The sequence below is a fragment of the Enhydra lutris genome, unplaced genomic scaffold (genome assembly GCF_002288905.1).
Source record: "Enhydra lutris kenyoni isolate GAN:26980312 unplaced genomic scaffold, ASM228890v2 scaffoldscaffold23, whole genome shotgun sequence".
NCBI classification, from domain to species: domain Eukaryota; kingdom Metazoa; phylum Chordata; class Mammalia; order Carnivora; family Mustelidae; genus Enhydra; species Enhydra lutris.
This window is the reverse complement of record NW_019154107.1, coordinates 12,172,854-12,195,122: the sequence shown is the minus strand read 5'-3', so window position 1 is coordinate 12,195,122 and position 22,269 is coordinate 12,172,854. Positions and strand designations below refer to the sequence as shown.

At 40.6% G+C, this 22,269-nt stretch overlaps 1 protein-coding gene across 4 annotated transcripts in view; it reads right to left on the bottom strand.

Moving 5' to 3' along the window:
- LOC111150419 (glycerol kinase) overlaps positions 1-22,269 on the bottom strand; it is a 76,902-nt gene that overhangs the window by 26,822 nt on the left and 27,811 nt on the right. For 2 of the 4 annotated variants that reach the window (XM_022507852.1, XM_022507849.1), the window contains exons 5-13: positions 14,859-14,935; positions 12,673-12,810; positions 8,702-8,811; positions 8,171-8,237; positions 7,080-7,097; positions 5,328-5,363; positions 4,881-4,948; positions 700-742; positions 176-256 (exon numbers count right to left, since the gene is read on the bottom strand). In XM_022507852.1, coding sequence (XP_022363560.1) covers positions 176-256; positions 700-742; positions 4,881-4,948; positions 5,328-5,363; positions 7,080-7,097; positions 8,171-8,237; positions 8,702-8,811; positions 12,673-12,810; positions 14,859-14,935 — 638 coding nt within the window. The remainder of the gene's footprint in view (positions 1-175; positions 257-699; positions 743-4,880; positions 4,949-5,327; positions 5,364-7,079; positions 7,098-8,170; positions 8,238-8,701; positions 8,812-12,672; positions 12,811-14,858; positions 14,936-22,269) is intronic. The other 2 variants (XM_022507850.1, XM_022507851.1) reach the window with 1 other exon arrangement.

The window sequence follows — 22,269 nt, the reverse complement described above, 5'->3', positions numbered from 1 at the left end:
CCTGTCCCCAGCTCAATTTCAGGTTCCTTCCACTCAACCAAATGCCAAGAAAAAAAAACTGAATTTTTTTAGTCCCATATATTAAGATTAACCAGAAAAGGTGTTAGAAAGCATCATGATTTTCACTGGCTTTGAATGTTTGCCATACTACCCATATTGATCGAAAACTACGTACTTCCAAGGCGTAATACACTGGTTTGTCTCTGCCAAGCTTATAAGCCACTGTGGTCAGAAGGCCATGCTCAGAAAACACACACTGTAGGATAAAGAGAAAAATATTTCAGTAGCCAGGAAAATAAAAAGATAGCAGAATAGTATTATTTAAAGCTAAGATGACCTAAGTACAAAAATAATTCAATAAATATGTAACAATTTAAAAGAGTCAAAATTACCAGTATTAAGAACAACACATTTAAATAGTACAAAATGTTTATTCCTTGTTCCAAATTAGATTTGCATTAAGAATCTGACATAGCCTTAGTATAGATATCCCACCAACAATCAAAAACACACATAAAAATTTCAAAGAACCTAAAATAGTTCTTACTAGAGCCACTTAAATTTAGCAATTTTCATCATTTTTGAGCTCTAAATTAAACCCTAATAAAGATTAAATAAAATCTGCAGAATAAGTAACTTAATAGCAAATTATACTCAAGCATTATTTATATGAAGTTAGAGAAGACTTTCAAAACCAACCTTGCGGCCTGTATTACATAGTAAGAAACAGCCTGTTCCATACCTATAGTTGGGGGAAGAAGGAACAGTGTGACAAGGTTATTAAAAATAAATCATGAAACATCAATAATACAAATCATTTAAACTGACATACAGTAAGTCATTATCTTAAAGTTTTAGACAATTTCCAAAAGTTTGCAAGCATTACATATTCCTTTTGGAATAACGTTTTAAAGACTAAGTCTAGAAGAAAATGTACTTAGTGCAATCCTAATGGAAAAATGCAAGCATAGTATTTAGTGCCTAGTCACAATCCAGGGCTATGTGTATAAAATATCACCAAATGACAACAAAGTCTACATCCCAGTCCCAGTGACATTGCTTCTAACCCATGTGGAATGAAGCATTTCACCCATGGGGCTGGCTGCTTAGCTCTGTGATTAGTACAGTCATGAACTGCTATCTTCTGCTATCTTCTGCCCTGGAGGGGAGGGGGAGGCTAGGACCAGAATGCGGGAAAGTGGAGATGGACCTCAGCCAGAGTGGCATAGAGAGGAAAGCCACTAAAGGCCTCACTTTCCCATTCTCTTTGCAGGGTAGGCCATTCTAATAGGTGGCAGGGTCAGAGCGAGAATGGAACATGGCCGCCATGGAAGAAGTGAATTTATTTTATGGCAGCCATATAAGTATAAGCTTTGGACTCTGCAACAAGTCTGGCATTTGGACATGAGTGAGTAGTTTTGACGTGTGCCAATCAGAGAAGTAATCCAAAGTGATACCAGTAAGGGTCACAGGGAAACAGTTTTCCATGGAGCTGGCTGTGACTGTCACCCTTGGAGCTCTACAAACCATTCTGCCAAGGCTTGGGATCCCTCCCCATGAGCCTTGCTGCTGTGCAATTTGATATTCCAGCAGGTGGGAGATCAAGGAGCGCTCAGTTCAGGGCCAGGCAGAAGGATCACAGCAAAAGCCACCACTAGTAAGCACTAAGTCAGCAGGCCCCATCATGTGGGTGTGAAGCAAATAGAAACGAAGGGCAATTTTTTTTTCTAGCAAACATTCTTCCAGGCACCACTGTTGTGAATAAGAAGTAACCCAAGATGGTCTACCTCTTTTCACTCAAATATATTCTTTGCCTGTAGACAAACAGCCAACACATTCAGGGAGCATGTGATTAACAAGTATCTACATTTTTAAAGACACCAGTCAACTAAGATTATGTATGGGTAATAATATATTTATGAAGGAAAACACACAAATCACAATACTCTTTTATTTCCACAATGCTGGAAAAGCTATGAATGTTAAGTTAATCTCCTTTAATAAATATTCTTAAAAATGATTATCGGTTTCATGCCTTAAAAAGTTAATTACCTATCTCACATTTTTAAAGGAGAAATCTGTACCAATTTAGCCCCCATATTAACACCCTGCACACCGAACAACAGTATATAAGTCTGAAAGTACCAAACTGACACAGAGGCTCAAGGCATTTAATAAAAGTGAATTCTTAAGTGAGTATACTTCACATGTAATTAATGAGCATTATCAATGTATGAAGAGACTCTTGCTACCTATAGGCCACAATCTGCAAAGCAGTCCACAGGCAATTATTTTCCTCTGAAATTTTATGACTTTTTCTTCCCAGACATCAAACATACATGGAGCTTTCAGCATTTATATGGGCTGCCTATCCTCTCTCAAGACGGTACTCTATTTGAGCATCCCAGAAAGATGTCTGACTTTTCTAACCTCTGTGATGGTGAAGGCTGCCCACTATCCCTTATGGAGGAACGAGCCACAGCTTGCCCACAGGAAGAGGGTGAATGGCCCCAGCCAAAGCCATGAGGGTCAAGGCTTCCTTTAGAATACTTAATGCCAGCTTTGCGCAGTGGCAGTATCGTAGCCAATGAGGTTTATCCGAGGCGCGATTATTGCTAATAGAATACTTAATGCCTCTGGGGAGAGAGGTCATCTATCTTAGGTTCTTGTCCTTAAAAGCAAAATTAAATGTTCAAATAATCCACATTCATTCAAGAAAAATCAGAAAATACAGAAAAGCAGAAAGAAAAATGAGAATCACCCATAATCCGTTCCTCCACAATAAAACAGAGATGGGCTTTCCAGTGAATTCTGACCTACCTGTCCTATGCTCCCGGCTGAGGTTTGAAGAGACTGAGTCAATTCTCAGCCCCACCCTCTGCAACCTCTTTGGACTTCATTTTGACCATCGCTTCTCTCTCTTTCATTTTACAACTCCCATCTGGTCTCTACTCAGACTCCAAAAAATACAATGCACAGTGGCTGTGCAGGTACTCCATAAACCCTCCCTGGCTTAGACTAACCCTTCAGGACTTGTGTGATAACACTTCCGCAGGAAGGGAGTCAAAAGAGGAGGAAAAGCCAACAATTTTATAGGGAACGTCCCATGTGCTCTACACCATGCTAGGTACTTGACAGAGGAGAGAGACCCTCTGATTTACTAGCACTAGCGTGCCTGGCAAAGGAAAAAGGGCGGAGGGGAAAGAGCCTAGTTTTCCAGTATGTTTGTTGACTCCTGGTGCAGCTGCCTAGAAGCCAGAAGAAAGAGGATGTTCCCAAACCTACGCTCACGCTTGTTCAAGCTCTCTTAGTCATAACCTCAGGATACCTTGATCTGCAAGACTTTACCTATCTCCCCTCCTCCCCCACCAAACCTCACATGGATGATGTCACACTGTCACATGAGGACGGCTGAGCACGCCGGACCACAAGAGCAATTCACTAAAAAGGTTAGACATTCCATTATTCACAAAAGAAGAATTTAACCGCTGCTGTTAACATTGATGACATAATTAGGAAATCCTCTAGAAAAAAAATAAATGTAGATAGTCTCCTGCTGGGTCAATGTGTGTCTCTCCTACACAGAGTACAGTTAACACGAGAGGTTCAGAGCCCCAGCTAAGTGGAATCAGATGGATCTGGGGGCAAAGACCACTTATTTCACTGATCAGCTTAACTACTCTGAACAGGTTTTCTTATCTGAAAAATCAAGAAATCTTATCTCTTAGATATGGGGCTTGTTACAGATTCCCGATGAGGGAGTAGTAAGGAGACAAGATTAGGAAACAAATTCACCAAACCTCTACTTCCATCATTCCTTCTACTTCTTTTTTTTTTTAAAGATTTTATTTATTTATTTGACAGAGATCACAAGTAGGCAGAGAGGCAGGCAGAAAGGGAGGATGAAGCAGGCTCCCTGCTGAGCAGAGAGCCCGATGTGGGGCTCGATTCCAGGACTCTGGGATCATGACCTGAGCCAAAGGCAGAGGCCTTAACCCACTGAGCCACCCAGATGCCCCTCCTTCTACTTCTTGTAGAAGGAAAAACTCTAGGTAATGAGGAGAAAGCACAATGCCAGGAAAACAGCATGGAAAATCCCACAAAAATATACCTTTACAATTTAGTGAGAAAGACTAGGGCAGGAATAGTATATGTGGAGAAATATAGTTCATTTTGAAATTTTTTCTTTAAATTAAAAAAAAAATTAAAGATGTTATTTATTTGAGAGAGAGAGAGATAGCCACCAAGAGAGAGCATGAGCTGGGCAAGAGCGGTGGGGCTTGAGGGCCAGAGGCAGGGGGAGAAAAGACCATCCCCCGCCTCCCCACACTGAGCAGGGAGCCTGATGTGGGGCTCGATTCCAGGACCCTGGGATCACGACTTGAGCTGAAGACAGACGCTTAACCACCGGAGCCACCTAGGTGCCCCAAACATTTATTAAAGTATTCTCTACACCCAACCTGGGGCTTGAACTCACGACCCTGAGATTATGAGTCACATGTTGTACAGACTGAGCCAGCCAGGCGCCCCTGAAACATAGTTTAAATCATGGCTCTTCCTCCCCTCTGCTCTGCCCTCCTCCACTCCCCATCCCCACCCCACCAAAACCATTAACGCTTTAAACCAAAATTTAGTTTCTGGATGGAAAAATGTATTGAATTAAGATCTTTTCAAGCCTCAGCAGTGTGTTGACATATGGCATAATGTATTTTATTTGAAGAAGAGAAGGAAAACTAAATGGCAAAAAAACTTATTGGAACCCCTAAGCTATTGATTTTTAGCCTGGATGAACTTCAACAGGTTTTCCTCATTCAAAGGACCAAAGGGATAAACAAACAAACAAAACACTACTGGTTCTTGGGTCTGTTTCTTCAACTCACGTATTTTTGGCTTGACCATCCTGGAAGCACATTTGTCCCACCAATGCAGCAGACTGGTCCCCCAAACACTGAAAGCATAAATGGCAATAAAGAACACTAAGACAGTATCATTACTTTCCCCTTTAGAACAGCCATAGGATTTATTTTTCCTTTCCTTCTTTTATCAAGGAATGAACTGTCTTGATTTCTGCATTGATTCCATTTGGCCATTTCCCCATTTCCTAATATCCCCTACAAGATATTAGGTATGGGAAGGTAGAGTTAGAATTTGGTCAAAATGTTCTCAGTGGCCCACACTGTGGCACCTAAGAACAAGAATCAGCCAATTCTGCTGCTTTCACCTTTTTTCCATAGTTTCAGAAGGGGTAGATTGATTAAGATAGAGGAAGAAACCCCCTCACATGGAAGCAGGTAGGGTTGGGGAAGTAGCAGGGAGAGGAAACTTACCCCAGATATTGGCACACCTTCCAAGGCCCCAGCTTTCTAATAAAATTTTAAAAAAGGATTATGAGTAATCACAAACTATTATCTCTACTAACACAACTGCAACAGGAATGAACACAAACAGCAACATGCCAGAGCATGTGGGCAGACAAGACAAAGCAAGTGTTTCAACTACATATTTGGTTCAATGACAGATACGAGACATATTTCTAGAATGACAAGACAACACATGGTATTGGTGAATGGACATCAAACACTGGGCTGGGAATCAGAAGACAAGGGGTCTACTCTTGGTTAGTTAGTGTTAAGTCCCTGAGCAGGCTGCTGAAACCTCTCTATGCTTCAGTTTCTTGATATATAAAATGGAGTCTAGATAACATGAATGCCTAGGTCTGATAGCTCTTTGTTATCATTGCCATTAATAAGGAAAACTAACACCTCCTTTAAAACAAACATATGAATAGCTATCAAACTGGCATGGAACAGCCTCATTTTGGAAGGTTTTATTTTACCATGTATCCTTCCTTAACCAAACTGCTTTTAAGAGAAGTAAGAAACCCAAGAGCATTTGGGTCTTGGGTATTATTTGTTCATAGCCGACATCATTCTTCAAATTTAGATAAGCAAGAGTTAATTTAGGTCATACATAGTGGTTTTTATTTAGATCAAATATGGCTAGCATTCCAGGGAGAAAAATGAGATTTTTTAAGTGGCTGTGTATTTTACCAAACTTCATTTTTTTAAAAAATTCTAATACAAAGGAATTTCTACTGGTATTAAGGAATTAGGGGGAAGGAACGTGATCCACGAAGTAGTGTGATGTACTAGGAACAAGGCCAAAAAAAAGCTTTCTATGGACTGCCCCCTTGGTCTCCCACTGGTGAGCCTCTAGGAGCTTCAGATTTCCTATCCAGAACAGAAGCTGCCTCACATAGCTACAATAAGGAAGCAATAGCATATATGTGGAAACCCTGTACAAAATAGAAAACATCTTCTAGATGGTGGATATTATTTTATTTCTTTCATGCCTTCTGTTAATTCAAGACCTCTCTTTTTTATTTACTGGATATACTCTTAGGAAACCTGAACCTGGATAATAAGCGAAGGGCACACTTCATACGGAACTGAAAGTGAACCCATAGGAAGCTGAGAGGCTGTCTATCTTCATATATTTTAAATACGAGAAGGGTTTGCTGACACTATGGAGGTATTATCAAACTACCAGCGGGATCTACTCATGTGCATTCCAGCACATAAAGCGCTCCTTTTCCTTCACAGGGAGGGGGGCAGTTTCTGGAGGATTCCTGGGAACATCCTCTGGTGAAGCATGCAGAAAAAGTGACAGTGCATTTCCAACTAACTAGTCTGAAAGGCTGGTCAAGTATCACTTACAATAGGCATTTAGGACATTTAAAAGCCACATCTAATTTCCCTGTTAACGCCAAAGCCCAAAGCACATCACAACTGTACTTTGTCATGGGGAATATCAGAATTTCTCATTCCAAGAAACTAGCTTAGTCTTTTACTTTGAAACACCACTTTCAGTGTTATGGAAAACTTAAAAACAAATAGACATGACTGAGTTTAAAGAAAACCTAGAGCTTGCTAGAGCTTATAGCAATTTGGAGGGTCATGGAGATTCTAGATAAATCTGCTTAGTAGTAAATGGACTTCTTCTTGTCTAAAACTAAACGGAAATGCACTGTTATCTTTTCCAAATGAATGGGTAGCATAATTCGTGGGCAACCTACTCACCAGGCTATGAGAGATTTTCTATAGTCAGCAAGGGGGAAAAAGGAGGACAGAAGCACAATATTTTAAATGCAAGAAAAAGATTAGGCCAGTAAATGCTTTTCCAACCATTCTCTAAAACTGTTTCTCAAGGATAAGTTTTTTTCTCTGACCCCACGCAGTCTGTAGACAGCTATGAAGTCATCTAAGCACTTTTACTGCAGTTGAGCCATGCTTCTCTTAGAAACTTCCATGATGCTTTACAAGGCTTTTTTATAAATGAAATATTTACGAACTCTGCTCAAGCTTTATCCAGAGCACTTAGTAATCAACTCTATTATTATTAACTCTATAAGTACAGTTTCTATTATCTGTCATGAAATGTCTAAACAATGTATTTTTCTGGTAACTGACCTTAGACATATTTTTAAATTTTATCGTAAATTCTAGATTTTTGTGCTCAAATACCAGTTCAAATCCTCCTGGAGGTTTTCATCCCTGACGTGTAATCAGAGATACTCAATGATGCTAAGCACACTTTTTGCTGAAAGTACTTTTTCTCCCAGTTTTAGTGAAGGCAACAGTAAAATGTCCCTTATGGAAACCAGTTTAATTAGCAATCATAAATCAGAAACAGACTCTTTGTTTTCAGTTTCTTTGCTAAAGTTTTGCTCAGGCTGACAAAAAATCTAATATAAAAACGTGGTCTGGCCATGAAAAGACATACAACAGGAGAAAGAACACTAAAATGTGAAGAGTCCTTCCTCTAAATTGTAAGCACAAACTACTAAAGTTATTTCAACTAAAAGAATAAACAGGCTCAAACATTCCCATGCCACCCTCTGTAGTTAATTATTCCATTAATACTTTGAAAGTAGAATACTTAAAGAACGGCCAATTAAAGTTTATGAAATATAAAACCAATTGGTAAAAAGGATTCTAAAATTTTTAAGTTATAGAACTATTTAAGCAGCACTAAATTCTTAAATTATATCCTACCACACTTACAGAAAAGTCACAACTCTCAAACTAGAAAATGTCACACAACTGACTTGAATTCTGAATAGTAAAGCTTTTTTTTTTAAATGAAATTAATTTTTTGTTGTTGTTGTTACCATTAGGCCATAGATCTCAGAAGAACTCCGGACATTTGGAAGAATCTTCATCGGAATTTCAAAAAATCTGAAAAACAGTAAGATAAGACTGGTTATATAACACTATTTTAAATAAATATCTAGAAATATTTATAAGTTTTTAAAGATAAAAATGTAAATAGCTATTAAAAATGGACATATTTGAGCATGGAGTTAAATAATAAGCCAGCAGAACATAGATGTATGTTTGGGTATTTATCATTCTATCTTTATACAAGCCGATAAAAAATAAGAAGCACGCAGAAAACAAAGTACTTTTTTTTTTCTTACAAAAGACTTTTCTAAAGAAACCTAACTTCCTAATCCAGACAATTAATTTGGCCTGTTTGCTATATATTCATCAATAGTCTCTTTTTTTAATACACAGTATAGACTTATATATTTGTAGTTGACATATCGACAAAGTTTGCTGCTCCACCAACATAAGAAAATAGTAAGATTTAGGTTATAAATAGTAATGGGAAATGCTTTTTAGGGCAAAACACAACTCACTCGCAGAGCTCTTTATCCCATTCCAGAGAGTGAATGTTGAAAAGCATTGTCCTACTTGCATTTGTTACATCCGTACAGTGGACACCTCCATTGGCCCCTCCTGTCAAACTCTAGACAGAATAAAAGGACAGGTTAGATTTGTACTAATTTGCTATTTATTTATTTTTATTTTTTAAAAAGATTTAAAAATATTTAGATTTAGTTGAGAGAGAGAGAGAGGGCATGTGAGCAGGAAGAGGGGCAGAGGGAGAGGGAGAGAATCCTCAAGCAGACTGCCTGCTGAGCACAGAGTCCAATGCAGAGCTCCAAATCAGGACCCTGGGATTGTGACCTGACCCAATATCAAAAGTCAGATGCTCAACCAACTGAGGCACCCCCTAATTTGCAATTTAATTTACACGCTGTCAAGGGCCATAATCAGTAGCAGAGTGCATGAAGCAGGAGAATGGAATATATCATTTAATTTTCTAGTTTTCAGCAGTGTCCAATAGAAATACAATGCTAGCTACATACATAATTTTAAATTTTCTAATAGCTATATTTAAAAATATAAAGGTAAAATTAATTTTAATAATACCATATATTTTATTTAGCTCAATATAGCCAAAGTACCCTTTTATTTACTTAAGATTTTATTTTTAAAAGTTTTTTCAAATTACTCAATATGGGGCAGAGAGTACTTGAAAATACGAATTTACAACCAATATGAAATTACAACCCTGAAATCAATAGTTGTATGCTCCAATGGCTGAGGAGACCAGGTACCCCCCAAAACATCCTTTTAATATGAAAAATTATTACTGAGACAACTTACCTATGTATTTATTTATTTTATTATTTTTTAAAAGATCTTATTTATTTATGTGACAGAGAGAGACAGACAGCAGGGACAGTAACACGGGCAGTGGGAGTGGGAGAGGGAAAGTAGGCTTCCCGCCGAGCAGGAAGCCAGATGTGGGGCTCGATCCCAGAACCCCAGGATCAGGACCTGAGCTGAAGGTAGACGCTTAACCATCTGAACTACCCAGGCACCCTTATTTTATTTTATTTTATTATTTTAATTAATCTCTACATCCAACATGGGGCTTGAACTCACAACCCCTAGATCAAGAGTGGCATGTTCTACTGAGCCAGCCAGGCGCCCCAACATTTCACCTACTTAAGCATAGTATATATTTTACACTCACTGAACATATCGATTATTTGATATTTAATATTTGATATGGCTAGGAAGCAGTGCTTTCCCATATTTGAAGTGTTCAGTAGCCACACGTGCTTAAGTGGCTACCATATTAGACAACAGCGTTCTAGTAAATTGTTAGCTAAACCGAAAAAACATCAGTTTTGTTTTCATCTGTTATCTTTGGAAAAGTTAGTCTTACCACATTTGGCAAAATGAAATATATCAGCATGTCTGCCTCTTCAGGATCTTATAGAACTCTGTGCTGCTGTTCCTGTTTGTGACTTAGTTTTTTGGAATAACAATTCTCACTGGGTTGTGCCTACCTAAGTATATATCCTGAAAGCAGTTTTAAAATCTCCTGTGTTAATACCCCCCAGCACTGCTGCTTTCTTTTGTGTGGGAGCAGTAAGAGGTAAGAAAGGAACAACAGAGCAGAAAAGGAATCTCAGGAAAAAAAAAAAAAAAGAAAGAAAAAAAAAGATAAGGCATCTCAGCACCTACGCCCCCAACCGGCAGCTAACTGAGCTCCCTCCCTCAGCTCACAGGGGCCCCACCCTGCCTTACTCTGGTTTCAAACAACTGACTGTCAGAACTACTGTGAGAAGTATTTCAATGTGACAGGTATGAAAACTGCGGGCCAAGAGAGCACCAACCCCGGCGTGGCCTGGCCAAGCACAGGGAAGGCTGGGGAATGCACTTCTTCCTAGTGCTGGTTCTGGAAGATCTGCTCTGTGGATCTGGCAAGTGAGAACGGGGACAATATTCCTCTGAAGCTCTCCTGAATGTTGAAAAGATAATCACATACTTACTAAAGTAATTACAAATGAAATGGTATGTGTGGGGATTTGCTTTACACTTATCTGTGGGGAGAAGAGTGTGTGAGTGTAGCTGAAACAAGACTGGCCATAGTTGATTGCCGTAGCTGGTACACTGTTGCACAGGTCCATTACACTATTCCCTCTCTTGGGTATAGCTGAAAATGCCCATAGTAAAAATAACAAAAGAACAAACAAAGAGAAAGGGGAAGAGAGAACATGTACTTTTGAGATAACTCAGAAATGTCTAAAATGTAAGTTTCTACTCATCTGTGTTCAGCTTAGGCAAAAAGATTATACTTCAAAATTCCATTATGATTTTTTCATATCATGGCTTAATAAGAGACAGCTGCGTAATGCTGAAAGCCGATGATAGTCACACAGGTGTTCTATTATGTTAAATAGTTACTTCCTTTAAAAAATGACCACTGGGGGGACACCTGGGTGGCTCAGTTGGTTAAGCAGCTGCCTTCGGCTCAGGTCATGATCCCAGCGTCCTGGGATCGAGTCCCACATCAGGCTCCTTGCTTGGCGGGGAGCCTGCTTCTCCCTCTGTCTCTGCCTGCCATTCTGTCTGCCTGTGCTTGCTCTCTCTCCCTCTGTCTCTGCCTGCCATCCTGTCTGCCTGTGCTTGCTCTCTCTCCCTCTGTCTCTGCCTGCCATTCTGTCTGCCTGCGCTTGCTCTCTCTCCCTCTCTCTCTGACAAATAAAAAAAAAAAAAATCTTAAAAAAAAAAAAAAATGACCCCTGGAGGGCACCTGGGTGGCTCAGTGGGTTAAAGCCTCTTCCTTGGCTAAGGTCATGATCCCATGGTCCTGGGATGGAGCCCCACATCGGGCTCTCTGCTCAGCGGGGAGCCTGCTTCCTCCTCTCTCTCTGCCTGCCTCTCTGCCTACTTGTGATCTCTTGTCTGTCAAATAAATAAATAAAATCTTTAAAAAAGAAAAGAAAAGAAATGACCACTGGAAAAGAGCACATGATAGGCAAGAAGAAAAAGACTACCTAAATTATGAATTACTAATTAATTACCTAAATTACCTTTTCTAAAGATAATAAATATGAGATGTGGTTTTGGTAATCACCCTCCATTTTTATGGCAGTAAAGCAAGAAAACTAAGGAAGACGTAGGCAAAAATACCTTTTATTCTAAAGCATCTATTTAAAAATTTTTGAGGAAAAATTCACATTAGATTAACCATTAATCAGTTCAAAGCAGACAACTCAGTGGCATTTAGCACATTCATGATGTTGTGCACCCACCCCTCTATCTAGTTCCAAGATATTTCCAGCACCACAAAGGTATACTCTGTATCTATTAGTAATCATTCCCCCCTTCCCTCAGCCCCCTACAACTCTATTCTTCTTTCTTTTTGCAAAAATGCCTCCTAAACGGAGGCTGAAATGTTCTGCTGTCTCTCAAGTGGCTTTTCTTAATAATTTTGCCAGCTAACAAGTTCAACTCAAGGTGCCTGGTGGCTCAGTTGGTTGAGTGACAAATTTTGATTTTGGCTCAGGTCATGATCTCAGGGTCATGAGAACGCACATCAGCTCCAAGCTGGGCATGGAGCCTGCTTAATATTCTCTTTCCCTTGCCCTCTGCCCCTCTCCCAGCTCATGCACACACACACACACACACACGCTCACTCTCTCTCTCAAAGAAATAAAATCTTTTTTAAAAAGTTTGAACTCGGGGCGCCTGGGTGGCTCAGTGGGTTGAGCCGCTGCCTTCGGCTCAGGTCATGATCTCAGGGTCCTGGGATCGAGTCCCACATCGGGCTCTCTGCTCAGCGGGGAGCCTGCTTCTCTCTCTCTCTCTCTCTCTCTGCCTGCCTCTCTGTCTACTTTAAAAATCTTTAAAAAATAAAAATAAAAAAAAATAAAAAGTTTGAACTCTTAGTAGAAAATAGAAGACAAGACCATCTAAAAAAATTCTCAAAAACTTTCTCCATACATAACATTATAATTAAACGTACCCAAATAAGCCATGAATCAATGGTCCCAAAAAGAGCTCTATCTTCTTCAACAGCCCTTTGAACTTTTCTCACATTGTCAAGGAGCCAACGAAGTTTCACCGCACTGAAGTAAGTGCTAAGTGGAAGGCCTGTCTTGGACTAAACACAGTCATGAAATTCAGCCAGCGAATTGAAATAAAACACCAAACCAAAAACCTCAACAAATCACAAAATATTCAATGGCCCTAAAGTCAGTCCCATGGTAATATGGATAAAAATAATTTTCCTATCTCATGGCACAGAAAAGCATGTTCAAGAACAAAGATCAGCGTGGTATGTTTGCAGTTCAAAGAGCATCCACACTGCAAGGTAAAGAGAAAATTAAATGACACAACACCCTATAATCTAGATGGTGAGCAAGTAGATGTCAGCTTTTGTGTTATTACGTACAGAACCTAGTCTGAAATTCTGCCTTTTCATTTTATATTTCATGAAAGTGAAAATTTAAACTATTAAAAATCAGAGTATATTAAATGGTAACCAGAAAATTTTAGGTTTTAAAACACATATAATACACTTGTATGTGTAAAAAATATAAATATATACACAAACACACATATTCAAATAACGTAAGTGGAGAATAAAGTAGAGCTCAAGGACATGCCAGAAGAAAGCAACACTGAGTTGCTCTGTATTAAAGTAGTTGTCTAAAAACTCAGCCAAGTACATTAAACAAAGGGAGGGTGTACTGAATAAAGGATAAATGCTAAGTATAAAATACATATAGGCTTATCAGTCTTCCTCGAGAACAGATCAGATCCAACTCTTGTTTTTGTTAGTACATTAAATACCAAATATATTTATAAGAGCTGATGAAAGTGGTTAGGAAGATACATACATCAAAATAATGCAACTATCTTTCCCCTCCCCCAATCCTTAAGTTTCCTGATTTATCCCCTAATTACAGTAAGTGATACCTTTTTCCTTCTTATCTGCTATGGGTATGTTTGGTAAGAAAATTCAGACCAGACCAATACTCCAATGCATCCTCTAAGTTATGACTCTTAACTCATGTTTTCTAACTTTCCTAGAAAAAAAGTAAGAACGGTACTCAAAAGTGAGGAGAGGAAATAAGTTATGAGATTATTCCTCTTTGATTTGAAGGACCAAGGGTCATCCCACAAAATCAACAGTGAGGTAGTTGATAATATCTCGTTTTAATGATTTAGGCAGCAAGTTTAAAAGTTGCCTAAAATGGTACTGAAGTGGGGGGTGGGGTGGAGAGGGTGGTTGGGTTATGGACTTTGGGGAGGGTTTGTGATATGGTGAGTGCTGTGTAGTGTGTAAACCTGACAATTCACAGACCTGTACCCCTTGGGCAAATAATACATTATTTGTTAATAAAAATAATTTAAAAATTGAAAAAAAAAGCACTGAAGAGAAAAACATGCATCACTTGCAGCAAAGTGCAGCTGGAGCAGGGGTGAGGGTTGAGCAGGGTGACAATGAAGAAGAGAATAGGAAATGGGTAGGGGTATATTTAGGACTAGCTTGATAGTTATTCAGGGGGTGAGGGTAGGGAATGATTTGTTAAATTGCTACAATTAATGGGATTTGAACCCTAGTTTCAGAACCAAGAACCACTGTTTTAAGAGTCCAACTGACAAATATGAAGGGGATATGCCAAAAAACCAGAACTTCTTTTGGATGGTAGGAGAAGTGGGCCTTGACCTTCATAAGAAAAATACCTTGCCTGTTTCAAAAATTCTCTCTCCCTTAATTCGAGAGCTCTACATATGGACTGAAATTTATGCACTTTCTAGCAGCCTCCTTCATATGAAAAAACTGGAAGGAGTTCTGTGAGGAGTTGGAGTGACTTTTCTCTCCCTGAATCCTGATGCCTAAAAACTCAAAAGCATCCAGAATTTTCTAGAAAACAAGAGGGAGTATAGTTTAAGCCACTGGGACACTTTATAATCCCCTCCAGACTATCAACCTCCGAATACGAATCCTCTAATCCACCACAGGGCAAGAAGACAGAAAGGTAAATACTTGCGTTGTCCTTAACTGTCTGCAGAGAATAGTGTAACATATCAAATAACTAGTGTGCAACAGGATGTAAGGCCCAATTAGTCTTTCAGGTGAAATCTCTAAATCTTTTTTAAGAATAAGCATTCTTATAGTATACTTTTGAAGAGATCTCTTACCTTGACAAAGTTATTATTTCCTGGAATTCTTTTACTAAGATTCTCAACGGTAGACTGGGTTCTTAGGTCAAGCCACACTACAGACCAAAATATAACAACATAGATGAAAAACTTCATTTAAAAAATCAGATCTTACTGAAATCACTGTCAAGTACAGGAGACTGATTAGTTTCCATAAGCAATTAAAATGCTGAGCTTTCAAAGGATTGAAATTAGAAAATTAGAAATGAATGGGCATATTGTTAGAAAAAAGAATAAATTTATGAGGAAGAATTTAAAGCTTTTATGCCAAATTACAGACCAAGTTAGGAGAACAATACAAACCTGAGGGCACTCATTTGGTATCGTTTTTATAGGAAAAAAAAAACCATGAAAAAATGTTTTGGATAAGAAGTTTCTAAGAATACATGAGTACAGAGAAAATCTCCATGCTCCACAGGCCAGTTGGCAGGGGCATACGACACAGGTCAGGATCACTGTACTAGGTAAAAGCAGGTACCTTATAAAACTTGGGAGCAATGTGTGACAAAGCACAGAACCTGGTACTATTTATTGAAGGAAAAATTAAGATTCAGTCTCCCATGTATGAAATGCTTCTGTACATTAAACTCCTCCATTTCAAAAGCAGGCTAGAAGCCAGAATTGTTGAAAGAATTATTTAAAGGTCGCCATTCTTGCTCCATGCTGGATCATAAAAAAATCTATTTTGGGAGATCAACATTATTTACACTAGTAAGTAGCATCCACTTTCTGATCCTCTAGTGAAAATATTTTCTGTTCTGCTTCCTGACAGAAGGCCTGAGAAAGAGAAGGTATCACACAGTACATAAAGCAACTGTAGAAGGTAACCGATAGGTCAGCGGAGTTCTGTTTGTCAGATTTAAGTTTTGTACTTAACTTCTATCACTTTTAATCTATTAGTGGTCAGTTGGTATTTTTAGGCAGTGACTGTGCTCAGATGCCTCCTGAAAAGCCTCAGGCCCATAGTTTATTTAAAGGGCACCAGGGAAGATAAAACAGGCTTGGCCACTTACACATGTGAACGCTGGCCACTTAATCGCATAGTTTGGTTCACCCTTTCCATAGGCATGTAAAAACAGTTCTTTTCGGTAGTGAATTTTTATCAGTTCTTTGTAATTACTTAGTCATTCCCCCTGAGGGCTGCCTGAGCTTATTTTGACAGTGGCTATTTCAAGACAAGAGACTGGTTTCTGGGACACCTGGGTGGCTCGGTCGGTTGGGCGTCTGCCTTTGGCTCGGGCTGTGGTCCCGGGATCCTGGGATTAGGCCTGACATCAGGCTCCCTGCTTAGTGGGGAATCCACTTCTCCCTCTCCATCTGCTTCCTCCCCCCTCCCCCCCCACTCATGCTGTCTCTCTCAAATAAATAAATAAAATCTTAAAAAAAAAAAATAAAGAGTGGTTTCTGCAGGTGTGAGAAGCGGCAAGAAAAGGCTCGTCACAGCTGAGGAAAGAGGAGGCAGAGAGGGACACCAGGGGAATCCGTGGTCTGTAGCCCACATCTGCATTTGCTGCCTGTATTCCTCTTGCTCCTGGGAACAGTATCTCAAATTCTCTTCAGGAAATCGTCCCTCCCTCAGTCTCAGTCAATGTGGTTTGCCAGGGATTCCACCCTACCCCCAGCTCCAGATCATGCATGTCCCCATCCCAGTGACTGGTTCAGTAGACTGTGTGTGGTCCATTCAGCCCTACGGAGATTGGTGCTCAGTCTTCCAGAGCCCCTCTCCTCAGCACCACTACGCAGTGTGTGGCTGGGCCTGCTGCCCCCACGAAGAGAGAGCTGAACTGGCTCCAGCGGAAGCCATCCCAGAAGACTTGCGGGGAATTCAGGTCATATGGTCCAAGTCTAGAATCAAACAGCATCTGAACTAAGCTACTGTTTCACTACTGGTTCCGTGAACAAAAAAATTACTTTTTAAAACATTTTCACTTTATTTAACTAGGGTTGTGTTTTCTATTACTTGCGCTGTGATTGATGTAAGCCATTAGCAGCAGCTGCATGGAGTTGGCAAGAACTCCCCTGTCAAGGGCACCAAGGCAGTCTGCTTTTCACAGAGGGGCCATATGGCATGACTGCAACAAAAGTAGACTTTCCTCACAGGCAACCCCAGCAGATGTTAACAGAAGTAATCGGGAAAAGGAGAGGAATTCAACAGAGAAGTTTTGAGTCTGTGACAGAATTAACAAACACATCTCAATTCTCCATGTTTCGAGAGACAACAGGCTGGGGGTTAAAAATCAACTGGGTGTGTTTTGACTATCTACTCTTAAAAAAGAAATAGGTTGGATTAGAATGGAAAATAACAGAGTTTGCTGAACTCTGTAAGTATTGAAACTTTTTAGTTATATGAATTTGATGAATCATGATGTAAAATATATTTCTCATCAAGGAACATGAACAAAAGACCTGAAAGTCATTGTTCTGGGCTGTTTAATGACTCAAAGCCTCCTAGATCAGGACTTTTCTGTATTTTAATGTAAATAATCACTAAGGAGCTTAAAGATGGACCCCATTCCCTGAAATTCTAGAAAAGTAGGTCCAGGGAGGGAGCTCAGAAACACACCTTTTAAATAGGTGCTCATCTTTTAAGAAGCACTGTTAGATTCCACAGCAGTGACCCTTACCCAAAAAGCACACCAGAAACCCCTGGAAAAACTTGAAATCACACATTCCAAGCCCTACCTTGCACGATTCCGGCTGCAGGTCTAGGCAAGGAAGGCCTGAGTCTTTCTACTTCTGCTATAAGCATCCCAAGTTATTCAGTATTATATACTAGAACTTGAGAAGCTCTTTTCTAGGGCACGAACTTTAGGATATGCAGTTTGTTCCAGTCATTTCTTTAAAAACCAAATGACAGACAAACTGATAACCAAATGGCTCTCAAGTCCCAGTGACTCTGGGAGTTAACTGCTCCTGGACAAAGCCCACTTACGTAACTGGGCACTTTACTACTCACTTGAGAGTTTGCAAGTATCCGCAGCAGAATCCACAGAATCAACCCCTCACCAAAATGAGTCAAGAAACTGGACGTGAGATCAGGAGAGCCAAGTTCTAGGTCTTCTGATTTTGCCACCAACAAGCTATGTGACTCAAGCAAGTCATTTAACCCCTTGTGGCTTAGATTTCCTGAATATTAAATAAGGCAGTTGGACTAGATGGTTTCCGTAGTCCCTCTCCTGCCGTTACTCCGTGGTCACAGAAGGCTGGCAGATTCACTTTGTTTTTACAGCCCAAGAGCTTAAAGCAATTAGAACACATGGAACAAATTAGTACGACTGCCAAGGAGAAAAATGGTCAGTGGTGGATATACTACCAAACAATTCACGAATGCTCAAAATTAATTGAATTAAGAACAAAACAATTAGAAAACTCATTAAAGAAGCTAAGATAGAATTAGATTTGCAGGAAGAGAGACCAAAAGCTAAAGAGAAGACCCCAAGCTGGACGACCAAGCCCCTTGTGTAGATAATTTCTGAGAACAATCAAAAGAAGCGCCAGATCCAGATCCGCATCCAGCAGTGGTGGTCAGTCTCCCCCAGCATGTCTGAGTCGAGAGGCCGGGGAGTGAGCAGAAGCCGGAGCACCAATACCTGAGGAAGTGCCAGCAGCCGGAACCGAAGAGCCAGAGTGAACAACGGCAACTGGGTCGGAAGGGCCGGGAGAAACTGGAGCGGCTGGAGCATTAGGAGAAATAATGGCAATTCATGCTAGAGGTGGCCAGATTCAAGGTCTGTGTTCTGTTGTTGACCACTGGGAAAATGGCAGACCACTTGGGCAAGTTCCCCAGAATGAGCATTTTCTACGCGTGTGAGCATAGAAACAGCGGAGGAAGAGGCAGGGAGTGGATGGGACATGAAGGCAGTGCCTGACGTCAGTCTCTGGTCTGGTCGACTTCGACCGTGTGGACAAAGAGCAGGTACAGAATGCGGGCTTCCACTTCTGGATGACTCCTCCCTACCTCGTCCCAGAGCTGCACCCTGGCAAGCAAAGCGGCTCAGCGGGTTACTGAGTGCTCACCCAGCCCGAGATGGGAAACGGGCTAAAAACAAGCAAGGAAACAAAACAAGCGAGCCTGCCTCAGCAAGGGGCGCCCAGAAGCACACCCACAGTCTGTTGGGGCGATTTACAGAAGATGGGAAAAGGCTGCTCTGGGAAGGCATGGCCCCAAGAAAGTGTTTTCCTGATAAGGGTGGCAGGAGGTGAAGCCCACCGCCACTAACAGGAGAAGCATGTCCCAAGGGAACAGGGAACTGGTAAGTCGCAGAGTAATTTGGGGAAAGTAGTAAGGAAAACCTACGCTAGGGAGTCCGGAACACTAGACAGCCTACTTTCATAAGGCATGTCCCTTATTTAGACCCAGTCGATCTGATTTATATGGTTCAAACCAGGGCACCTGGGTGGCTCCATGGGTTAAGCCTCTGCCTTCGGCTCAGGTCATGATCTCAGGGTCCTGGGATCAAGCCCACACGGGGCTCCCTGCTCAGCGGGGAGCCTGCTTCCCCCCCACGACCCCGCCCCCTGCCTGCCTCTCTGCTTACGTGTGATCTCTCTCTCTGTCAAATAAATAAATAAAATCTTTAAAAAAAAAACCATTTTAAATGGTTCAAACCATGAAGTGAGTTAAGTTTAAAAAACCCACTTGGAGGATGTGATAAACTCTCATTTGTGTTAAAGTCACATCCAATATAGATCCATTAGATTTGGTCTAGTCTGAGAAACAAAGTTTTAAGAGTGAAGAGAAATGCAGTCACCTCAACATCCACGGACCAGGGTCAATTTGATGGGAAGAACTGACTTTGAAAATATTTAGAAATTTGTATCTGTTTTGATTAGTCAGAACAATTAAAGGGAAAAGCACCTAAGAAAAAAATTTAAAATCGACCAGAAATAATCGGAATTATTTTCAATGGACTGGAAGCGAAGGCAAATAACGAAATCTCCTCTGGGAGGACTGTGAGGAGGAGCTACAGGGAGGACGGGAAAGGAGTTGCCAGGAGGCCCCAGGTTAAGGGGCACACCCTAAGCAAGGACTGCTGACAGTTACACAAAGTGTTATCAGCTTGCTTCCCCCACAGAGACAGCATAATAATCAACCAGATTTAACTGCTTTGTGTTATCACTTGCCAAAACTTAAACTAATAATTAAGCTGGGTAAGAGGTCACTTGCGAAGGACAAGAGACTATAATTGATGACTGTCCCTTTCCTGATGACATTTTCAGAAATCTCAAGTGGCCAACAGAAAAATGGAGTGTAAGGGAGGGGCGGTGATTTAAAACATATATTCGCCACAATGGGGGGACTAAAAACTATTTCAGCTCTTAAGTGTATATATGGCAACATACCAATGACTCACTCAAGTGTGTGTGACCCAGGTAAGCCCTGCATTTTTCCCAAGAACACCTGTCGTGGATAAGTCAATCATTCCATTTGGCATTTCTGGATTAAAAAGACCAGCAGCCAATTCAGAACAGTAGCCATGGCTACCACTTACTGAAACCTTCTCATCTGCTAGGCACTGTAAATACCCTACATGTATTAACTCACTCATTTTTAACTCACATCTAAGAGGTCCACACTTAAATTGTTAAATTGTCTCCATTTTAACTGTCGAGGGAACAGGCACAGAATGGTAGTAAGCGGAAAAGTCAGGATTTGAACCCAGAATTTGAATCCAGCATGAAACCCCTACCATGCATGTAAGCCAGAATGAATTCAAAGTCTTAAATGGAATATAAAGAAATAGCAAAGATCAGAAACCTCTGAGTTGAAATCAAATCCAGTTTCTTTTTAAATTGGCCAGAGTTGAAGAATTGCAAAATACACAGATTTTTTTTTTTTTTAACCCAGACTGAAGGAAATGTTAAGACATTCAAAGACTGGTAATAAACAACTTGAAATAAGGAGAAATTAAGTATATCTTGACCAAGCTGAATATTCTAGATCTTAGAAAAATAAAAACATCTGCTCCTTTCCAAAGCAAAACAATAAAAACAAAACTACGCTTTTGTTGTTTAAAACAAGTGTGCTTTCGGGGCGCCTGGGTGGCTCGGTGGGTTAAAGCCTCTGCCTTCAGCTCAGGTCATGATCCCAGGGTCCTGGGATCGAGCCCCGCATCGGGCTCTCTGCTCTCTAGGGGAGCCTGCTTCCCCCTTCTCTCTCTGCCTGCCTCTCTGCCTACTTGTGATCTCTGTGTCAAATAAATAATAAAATCATAAAAAAAAAGTGTGCTTTCAAGTTTTAGGTAGCTTGTCATTTGGGGTTTTCTTTCATGCTGATACTCTGAAATATAATCCAGTCCCAGAAAAGGTTAAAAAAAATTTAGCTCAAGGTCCTACAGTGCTTGACAAATGATTACACAGGTTTAATCACTGGCCCAGGGTGAACCAGTACATAAAAAGTAAAAAAGGCAAAGAGGATGATCCATGTTTGTAACTGCAGCACTCTGTATGAACAGTTGTAGGTCATAGGGAACTTGATTTTTTTTAAAGATTTTATTTATTTACTGGAGGGGCGGGGACAAGTGAAGCTGTGCTGAGTGCAGAGCCCAACATGGGGCTTGATCCCATGACCCTGAGATCATGAATTGAGTCGAAATCAAGAGTCTGATGCTCAACCAAATGGGCCCATGCAGGCACCCCTATTTTTATTTTTCAAAGATTTTATTTGAAGTAATCTCTATACCTAACATGGGGCTCAAAATTACAACCCCAAGATCAAGAGTCACATGTTGACCGGCTGAGCCACAGGCAACCTTAAATCCAACATCTTAGGAAAGAAATGTTTGCCATACCATCTAACTGAAGAAAAATGGATCGGAGACAAATGATTTTTGTCAGTAGTTTTCTTTCATATACTAAAGGTCTTAAATCAGTGGCTCTTGCCTCCCTGGATGTAAGTCTTTAATATGAATAGTACTTTGATATTAAAGCATGAGCGGTGCTCTATTGAAAGCTACTGGATGATGCCATGCACACCCATCGACTACAACAGAGAATGACAAAATCTGTCCAAGGAGGAGGGAAACAGTTGTGCCATTCTCATTAGGGCAGAACATTTCACTGGCAGCATCAGTGAAATGTGCACAAGAAGATATTAAACGTCACTGATTCGAGCCATTCCCCCCACTTCAGTGGTTCTGGGCTTGATTGTGTCATTGTAGTTATGCTCAGTTTCATCTACAGTGTATGCAGCAAGGTATGTAGACCACTAATAAACACCCAGCAAGGTATGCAGCAAGGTAAACCCAGCAAGGTATGCAGACCACTAATAAAAGTTGGTTTTGGGGGCTTCTGGCTGGCCCAGTCATTAAGTGTCTGCCTTGGGCTCAGGTCATGATCCCTGGGTCCTGGGACTGAGCCCCACATCGGGGTCCCTGCCTAGCGGGAAGCC